This window comes from Squalius cephalus, assembly GCF_949319135.1.
Source record: "Squalius cephalus genome assembly, chromosome: 6".
Classification (NCBI taxonomy): Eukaryota; Metazoa; Chordata; class Actinopteri; order Cypriniformes; family Leuciscidae; genus Squalius; species Squalius cephalus.
In genome coordinates this window covers 12,300,882-12,310,822 of record NC_137127.1, presented here as the reverse complement: position 1 = coordinate 12,310,822, position 9,941 = coordinate 12,300,882, and the positions used below count along the sequence as shown (strand labels likewise).

General features: G+C 35.1%; 1 protein-coding gene across 1 annotated transcript in view; it reads left to right on the top strand.

Annotated features, from left to right (window-relative positions):
- The first annotated feature begins 1,764 nt into the window (after positions 1 to 1,764).
- The window catches only part of eea1 (early endosome antigen 1), a 35,565-nt gene continuing 27,388 nt past the window's right edge, over positions 1,765 to 9,941 (top strand). The window contains exons 1-7 of the mRNA XM_079873645.1: positions 1,765 to 1,944; positions 4,971 to 5,045; positions 7,221 to 7,333; positions 8,065 to 8,116; positions 8,271 to 8,342; positions 8,487 to 8,523; positions 8,931 to 9,035. Of these exons, the coding sequence (XP_079729771.1) occupies positions 1,921 to 1,944; positions 4,971 to 5,045; positions 7,221 to 7,333; positions 8,065 to 8,116; positions 8,271 to 8,342; positions 8,487 to 8,523; positions 8,931 to 9,035 (478 nt within the window). The 5' untranslated portion in view covers positions 1,765 to 1,920. The remainder of the gene's footprint in view (positions 1,945 to 4,970; positions 5,046 to 7,220; positions 7,334 to 8,064; positions 8,117 to 8,270; positions 8,343 to 8,486; positions 8,524 to 8,930; positions 9,036 to 9,941) is intronic.

Here is a 9,941-nt window from a genome sequence, read left to right as displayed (position 1 = left end):
AAAAAACTTTTCATAGGGCACTATTTGAAGGAACAGCCATTTGGGTGTCTCAAACCAAATTTGAAATTTGTCTGGAGAGCGTGATCTATAATGTTTTGTTGGTTTAATAGGCTACATTTAATAGGTAGCCTATATTTAAGAGGCTACTCGATCAAAAGAGTTAACACAACTACAAGCCTATAGCCTATACTTTGAATAGCCTACTTAATTATACTTTTATATCTCGATCAAAAGATTGAGTACAACTACAGGCCAAATTGGACTTTTCTCTCAGTATAAGTAAAGTACACTTAAGTGTAATTTTAAGTATATTTTCTGAGAAGTACATAAAGTATATTTTTGAGAAGTATATAAAATGTAGACTGAAAGTATACTTTCTTATTTTTAGTTTAAAATATGTATACTAATAGAACACTTGAATGAACTTCTTTTTCGTAAGGGTGGGCAGAGGAGAAGGCCAAGAAAAAGGAGGAGAAGAAAATAATCAAGGAGAAGGAGCGAAGAGAAAAAGAGTTGCTGCTGGAACGTTACATGAACGATCCGAAACTGAAGCACTTGTGGATCAACAAGCACAACCGCAACTACAACTCCTCCTAATGCAGATCATCGTCCCTCTTCACCTTTAACCTGTGTAAATAAAAAAGTGTGCAAGTTGAAAAATCCATGACTTCCTGATAATTAAAACGTATAACACGTGTAATATGAAGTGAATCAATTTGAGTAACTGTTTACAGCAGCAGAAAGGGAATTATTCAATGCAGTTCATAACAGTGTTCACAGATCAATATATTTTCTCTGATGTGGATCCTTCCAATCCATCACCTCCATGCTCGTCTTTTCATGTTTCTTGTCTATTGTTGTTTTTGTTCGTTTTGTGTAGCCTATGTAAAATTGTAAAAGAAAATTGTATTATTATTATTATTTTCATTGAATAATACATAGCCTAAATACAGATATCAAAATTATTAATCTTGATTATAATATCTGTTTTCCTTTTCTAATTTTTCCCCTCCATATCCACCCAAAAATTATTTGTGTGTACACAATTACAAAAAAGGACAACAGATTATTTTTCTGATGAACAAAAATCACAGGAATAATCAATATCGTAATGAAATCTCTGAGTAACACTTTTGGCTGGATAGAGAGCAAAGAACTTCCACGCTCATTTGCAATGCAAATAAAGTAATCGAGTCTGACGACCCACACTCTCAAACAACTTATATTTATCTGTATATATTTGACTATTTCTCCATTCGTAGAATTCGTTGGACTCTATTACGTCATTCGTAATGCTTCGTGGGATGCGTAGTTCATGGCCTCATTACCTTTCTGCACTTCTCCGATTTTCTAACACTTTTTTTGAAAAATAATATTTGTTATGTTGCGATTAATGTCTGATCTGGTTGCTTTTGTTAATGGATAAGAATATTTTACAGTTGATTTTTTTTTAATCCTAATAGACCTTTCTCACAATAACCGGAAATACGTAATCGTTGTGGAAGCGGAGTTCCTGTCAAGCGAAAGAAAAAAAAAAATGAATGGGAAATTACTTTCTTTTACTGTCTATGGGAAATTACCATAGACTGTAAAAGGATAATACTTCCGGAATAAAGGAAAAGTGAACGGTCACTGTTGCGACAAATCCCGCCTTTAAACTAATCTCTCTTTTCAATGATTGGTGGACGCTCCTTTCAGACAGCCTACAATTGGGCAGCTTAGAAGCCATTCATGCAGGCGGACCAATCATCGCAAACATTGATTAGATGAAGGGCGGGACTTATCAGGAAACGGTGTGCTTCTACAGAAGCAGCAGTGTGTGTCTGCAGGTGTCAACAACACAATATTTATACACTCCCTCATTAGCACAAAACTTTTAAGATTGGATTTTTCATAGTTCTAGTCAGAGAAAGGACCAGAATGTTAAGACGAATATTACAGATGGTGAGTGAAATACACACAGACACTCATTCAGTTGCATGTGATTTGTAGCTCGTCGGGCCTGACACTGAATGATGGCCTTTGCTCAAGATTGATTAAAATGACTTTTCGCTTGTGGTTTCTTGACGACAGTCTCGAATCGCGACTGGATCAGATCTCTTTTGTTCTTGAGGAACAGTGAATATTGTGATGATGTCATTCTGCGTGAATGTTGACATGGAGACTGAGCTGTTAGCCGGTTAGCGGGCTAATAACATAGCTTTGTCGAATTGCTTATTCATAAGTCGTTTTATGATTAACGACAAGCAATGACAAGGTGTCAGCTTTGATAATTTTGTCCCAAAGACGTGTCCCGTTGAAATAACTGGTGTGAATGTATTTTTCAGTCATCTGTCAAGCTGTGACTCACACTAGATGATTTCCCCATTAATAGAAATGTCTGATCTGTCATGTCCTATTGCTAATAGTTAAGTTATACAACCTGATATTTTAGGCAGCAGCTGACAGTCCTTGAGTCTTTCATATCTGCTTAATAATATTCCTGTAAGATCCTGTGGATCTACCATAGGTTTTTCGTCTAGCAGCAGACACCTTAAGATGTTAGGTCATCCATTATGGTAATGTACATTCTTTTGGACATGCAACATAATAATAACATGTAATGAAGTGCCTTGGAGTGCCCATGCAAACTGTGTAGTGTTGGTGTATAAACATCACCTTTCTAAAGATTTTTTTTTTTTTTTTTTTTTAAAGAAGTCTTATATGCTCAGCAAGGCTGCATTTATTTGATAAAAACAGTAATATAAAATATTAGTACTATTTCAAATAGCTATTTAATGTGTTAATGTATATTAAAATGTAATTTATTGAATAAGCTGAATTTTCAGTCCTCAGTGTCACATGATCCTTCAGAAATCATTGTAATATGCTGATTCTGTGCTCAAGAAACATTATTATTTTCTTAACTTAGTGGTGCTGCTTAATATATCTTTTTAAACTGATACTTTTTTAAGGATCCTTTAATGAATAAAAAGTTGCAAGAACAGCATTTATTTAAAATATAAATCTTTTTTAACATTAAAAATGTCACCTTTGATCTATTTAATGCATCTTTGCTAAATAAAAGTTTAATTTCATTCAAAAAGATACCCTCCTGGGACCCAAGAATAGACTTTTGTCCACTGTAGTGGACATTATATTTTAGTGGATTTCTCTGACATCATACATGTCACATGACACAACCTGGGTGTCCTGTAAAGAGCACATTCAGGACTTTTCAGAGATACCAAATGTTTGGAGGTTTCACCATGAAAACAACTACTCCTTGGTCTTTAAAAATGTCTGACATTAATTTAGTGATCAAATGTAGCATTCTTATGGAAATATGATAATATATTGTAATTATAATTTAAATTGGACTACTTTTCAAATTGTATTTCATAAAACAACATCTCAGGAAAATATTAAGGGGTTTCAAATTAAAACAAATACTTTCTGTTACAGAACGTTGTAATTGATTTCAAACGTGTCCACTGTAGAGGACATCAGGACTTAAATCATGTTTATCAGGCATTTTGTGAGACACAACAAGTGAATATGGAAATAAATTATACATCAACATTCCTATGAAATATTAGATATTACTATTAAAATGTTGCCAATTATTACTCCAATTATTACACTTCTTTTTTCATTAAATGTTGCTCCAAGAACACATTAATGTGCAAATTAGATACAGTGTATAGATACATTGCATTGAATGGGAATATTAATTTATGGCCATTTTACCCACATATTGCAGAAAGTAAAATGGTGTATCAATTCATTCCGTTATTTCTTTCATAACATAGTTGAGAATAATCTTTATACAAATTTTGGTTGAAAAAATCCTGAAACCCCAAAATTTATTGGTGATTGAAAAAAAAATCCCATTGTTTTTGCCTATACATATAATTTCATGTCATTTTATTTTTTAAACAACTTAGTCCTGGCGTCCACTACAGAGGACATAGCATAACGTATGAATAAAATATTATTTTTCAAAAATGTTTTTTTACCATTTGTTTATTGTGCTCTAAACAGTGTGATGACATGGAAAAAAACTAAATTCACAAAACTTTTTTTTTCTGGGTCTCAGGAGGATATTATAAGTATTTATACATCCTGGTAGAATTTTCTGAACTGCCTTTATTTAAAAGTTAATATTTTTTTAAATCATTGCAAAACACTGTTTGTGACTGAATTACAGTAAATGATTGCAGTGCAGTAATGAGAATTGGGGGATACAATGTTACTATTTGTCCTAAAAATAATATCATAGTGCAAAAAGTTTTAAGGGTCTTAATATCAAAATAAAATTATGCAAAGTAAAGGTTCTTTTTTCTTTTAGTTTTGGGCTGTTACATGAACATTTATTGACCCAACTCCCATCTCTAATACAGAGAGTCATTGAGGATTTGAAAGTCCTGTTTATTTGACGTGCTTTTTTTTTATACTAGTAAAAATATTTCTTGAACCAAGCCATGTGTTACGTGGCGAGGTGTCAAAGTTATTCTCTTTCAGAAGTGGAAGGGAAGCTGAAAGTAAGGTCTAATTATGACTAAGCCGTAGTTTTCGGCCACTTGTATCCCTGTTGTGACTTGTGACATCTTGTGATCTGACAGTAAGCACATATGAAATGTCAAGGGCGTATCAATGTTAGAGAACAGCATTGTTTGACATCATACTGCTCTCGATTGCCAAGATCGAGGGAAACGTTAAACTACCCTCTTGCTGAGTATACCGTTTCAGCCCGATGACTGACAGCCATGCCGAGCACATCCCAAGAAATGAACAAAGCGATCTTTGCCTTTACACCTTGTGAATGACATGATATGATGTGCACTCATTCTTGATCAGCAGCCCAGATACCTGATCAGCTGTGCCAGACATGAATAGTGTGAAATAATGAGATGAGTTTCATCGCAGCTGACATCTGATTCAAATCCTTCCTTTCTCTACTTTCTCTGCACATATCTTTGTGGATATAGACTCCTGGGAAAGGAGGATCCCAGAGCTCGGAGTCTGAGCAGCCGTCTGCTGATATGAATAATGAGTCCTCGGAGGTAAGCCGAATTAAATGTATAACCCTACCATATTAATGCCAAATGCCTCATTGCCTTAATATCTTTTTCTGTCATTTGCTAAAATGATATCAGTGTTGCATTCAGGACTTTAGGGATAGTTGACGCAGAAATGAAAGTTCTGCCATCATTTAGCCACTCACTCTTATTAGGATTTTCTTGCAAAATAAGTTTATCAAAATGTTCACTCTGCTCTTATGAAAGTGAATGGGGACGAGGGTCCGTCAAGCTTCTAGGGGTGTAACAATATATCGTGTCACAATATATCGCAATTCAATCGTGGATAGTGACAATCTGTATTGTGTATAGTTCACCCAAAATAAAAATTACTGTGTGAGAAAAAAATCAAGTTTACAGAGTTTTAATCGTTAGTATTAGTATTAACATTAATATTAGTATTAATGTTAGTATTAAACTACTATATATAATGTTTAGTATAATGTATAATAATGCAATGGGGGGATATTTGTGGGTCCTGATAATGCCAAATGTCTTATGTTACCAGTAAAAAGTGGCCTATATTATTTTAAATAGGCCTATATCTAGTGCAAACATATTCATCTAAAATAATTCTGTATTTTCAGCTTCATAATCATTAATATGTTTATTCTGGTGTCACCATTGTCCTGTGCATTGGGTTACCAGCACCAAGTCCAAGCCTATTCATTGAAACCCACCATTTAATACTAAATTTAGCATTTGAATCAACTGTAAGTTTTTTGTTAACTTTTTACCATATATATCTTGGAGTATCGCAATAATATTGTATTGTCTGTTCAGTATCGTTATATGTATCAAATCATGACATGAAGGTATCGTTACACCCCTACAAGCTTCAGAAGTGGCAAAAAAGCACCATAAAATCCAGTCCATATGACTCAACTCTTACAAAGTCATATTATAGCTTTATGTGAGCATTGTGAGGAATAAACTTAAATTTCAGTGAAGTTGTTGTCGCACAGCAGCTCTCAAATCTCATTGACATTTGCATTTATATTCAGGTAATGAGTGTCAAGACTTGTATCCAACCACAATGTGCCAAATTTGAATATGTACATATTCTAATTGTACAAATTAAAGTCTTTTTGTGTGTGTGTGTGTGTGTGTGTTTTGTGGTCACATTTACTTTCCAAGGTGCCAACAGAACATGTTTTTGCATTTCACTTTGCTGCTTTTCCATTGTTTTCCTATGTAAACATGCTAGACGATCACATTTGACCGTTGCTTTTATGTCTGGCATGTTTTGCAGCGTCTTGCATTTGAATCAGCATTCTAAATGCGCCGCTGAAGTTAAGAGAAGTCTAGACACTGGGTCTCATTCACTAATAATTGCATGGATTATGCTGTATTTGTACGCATAGCAGAACATTACACGAAAAATCTTCACAACACATGCGTATGCACATGAATTTAGTGAATCTAGTATTCTAAATGAGCGGCCGCGTGCACGAGGTTAGTCATTTGGATAGGACATAAGGACTTTCCACACAACCTTTCCTTTACAGCCTTTCATCACTCGTCAAACATATGCCGCTCTCTGGCCAGATCCTCGAGCAATGCCAAGTGTGTCATTCTCAAAACCAGTTCAAACACAAAAAACACCTTTATTGACACCTTATATTACTTTTATTCAGACGCAGATTACAGACCTCTCAGTATTCAGCTGTACATACGAGTAAATCTGCATTATCTAAACCTCACAGCTAAAGCTATAACGCAGCTTTTCTTACTCTTTCACTGTAGGCTATATGATGAAATATATTTAAGATGAAATTAAATTGTAATATTTATTGTTATAATATAATCATGTTTTGTTTGTGAAAATGTTAGTATGCCGATGTTGCGCACAAATTTGTGTGTATGCATGCTTAGTGAATAAGACCCAATTTTTCATTCCCCTGTTTCTCAATTTTTTAGATGTAAATACACGTTCTGTGTAATTGGCTCCTTAGTTTGGTAAAGAGTATCTTGACTTGAACGTCCTGCCTAACATCTCCTATTGTGTTCAATGGAAGAAATAAATGAGGGTTAATAAATGATGAGAGGATATAAATTCTTTCTTTAACTCTCATTTTAATAACGGATGTATGATGATGTTAAGTCATGTGTTCATTGCTCTTTCGAATCTCATTGTGGTGTTAATTGGTTTGTCTGCAGGGCTTCATTTGTCCCCAGTGTATGAAGTCACATAACTCTGCTGAGGAGCTCTTCAAACATTATGAGGTGTTCCATGAGCCAGGAGACCAGCCGTCCCCCTTCAGCCCTGGCAGGTGGGCTTCTGTAGTATTAAACCCTTCTTGCTCCCTTTCCTGTCAGGAAAACTCAGTTGCTCAGTCAGATAATCTTGCCATCCTGAGATTTAGGCTGAATTTAATCTTAATGTGAAATATGCTATGAAAGGAATAGTTCGGCCAAAAATGATATTTAACCCATGATTTACTCACCCTCAAGCCGTTCGAGATGCATATGTCAATCATTTTTCAGACGAACACATTTTCAGTTATTTTAGAAAATGTCTTAGATCTTTCAGTGGTTATAATGTGAAGCTATGGGGGTCCACCTCCTTCAAGTCCCAAAATGTGCATGCATCCTTCACAAAAGTAATACATCCGGCTCCAGGGGGATAAACGAAGGCCTTCTGAGGGTAATCCGTGCGGTTAGGGTTAGGGTTAGGACCCTATAGCTTCACATTATAACCACTGAAAGATCTAAGACATTTTCTAAAATAACTGAAAATGTGTTCGTCTGAAAAAAGATTGACATATGCATCTCGAACGGCTTGAGGGTGAGTAAATCATGGGTTAAATATCATTTTTGGCCGAACTATCCCTTGAAGTAAGGAATACAGAAAAGAAAGAAAGAAATAGTCATTTTGTTTTATTGTGGACCATGTATATCATGTTCACCATCAAAGAAACATCATGTATTGCGACAAGTTATTCCACAGAAAACTGCATAATATGAAAAGTTTATTATAAAGGCATGTCTTTTTCTTGTTAAGGGAGGATCTAGTCCTTCGACAGGAAGTCCAAGATTTACAGACTTCACTGAAGGTATTCTGCCTTTGACTCCCACCCTTTTTATCAGCCTTAGTATGCCTGAAATGCGCACTACTCATAACACCATTACTCAATTATGTTATTTTCCATTGGATGTGTCTATTGGGTTTGAAATTGCTGATGTGAAATTTGTGGTGTGTGTTTTCAGGAGGAACGCTGGTATTCTGCGGAACTGAAAAAAGAATTAGACAAAGTACAAGGACAACTATCGACTAATAAAGTAAATCCTTAGAAATGCTTGGTTTTTCACACAGAGATCAAAGATGGTTTAAGAAAGGTTTACGCTTTTAATAATGTCTATTGATTACTGAAGGAATGTTTGCTGTGTTCTCTAATTGAATGGCTGGATGTGTATTGATTTTAGGTCTCGCAGAGTGGTGGTACCAGTGGAGAACAATCAGGTTAGTTGAGTAGTGTTAATTAGTTCTTTAAAGGAATGTAGCAGGTTCAATAAAAGTTAAGCTCAATCAATAGATCTGTGGGATTACATTGATTCATTGATTGCATTCTTAGAAATATCCTGTAATCATATAATTGTTTAAAATTTGTGTGTGTGTATAATATATATATATATATATATATATATATATATATATATATATATATATATATATATATATATATATATATATATATATATATATAAAAATAAGAGCTTCACATTTTGGCTTTTAAACCTTTTGGCCAAGTTTACTTATACTGTAAGTATGGTGTGGTACAGTAGAATCAATTTAAATTATATATACTTGGAAATAATTTTGACAACTGAATGTGTCTTGTATTGTATCATTTTGTATCATCTTCTCAGAGCTCGAGGTAAGGCTCAATGAGTCTGAGACAGAGAAGTTCAACATCAAACAGATGAAAGACTTATTTGAACAGAAAGCTGCTCAGCTCGCAACTGAGATAGTTGGTAAGTTTGCAGGAAAGTTCCTGCCTTTTATATTTATGCAGTTTGTATGGTGACCGAGAGAGCTCAACGGGCTGCAACTGAGGAAAACACCTGCAAATTAAAGGGGTGGTATAATGCCCTTTTCACAAGATGTAAAATAAGTTTCTGATGGTCCCCAGAGTGTGTATGTGAAGTTTTAGCTCAAAATACCCCACAGATATTTTTATATAGCATGTTACACTTTTTGAGGGTTAGCAAAAACGGCCCGCCGGCCCAAAGTTGCAAGGGTGGTTATTCGGCTCACAGGCGCTTGGGGGGTGCGAGACGACCACCATTCAACCCGAAAAAAGTCATATAACTATTCCAATGACTCCGAAGCTGTTCAGTTAAGGTAAAAAAGTTACTTAGTTCACCTTAAAAAAACGATTTCTTTAAAAGCAAATATCTCCCTTTGCTTTGAACTTTGAGCTTTGTAACTTTGCAGATGTTGTTTATGCTCAAACAGCAATATTACACACTAACTAAAGTTAGAAAAGTGATATCATAATCAACCACCCCTTTAAGAAAACATCATCCGTTTGACAACACACGTGCTGCAAATACTCACAATGCAACCAAATACAGAAACGAGCTGCAAATAGCACAGACCACAACGGAAATGTTTAATACGCTGGGACCGTTAATTGTTCAATACTCGTCAGTGGTGATGTCAATGACCTGAAAGGTTAGGATTTTTTCCTGATCGCATGTGCGCTGTGAGTATTTGCAGCGCGTTTCCGTATTTGTTGCGTTGTCAGTGTTTGCAGGCATTTGGTTGCGTTGTGAACATTTGCAGCACTTATGTTGTCGTACTGATGAAGATGCGCAATGAGCTCTCTCAGCCACCGTGAGTTTGTTTCTTTTATATATAAATACAGAAGTTATTAA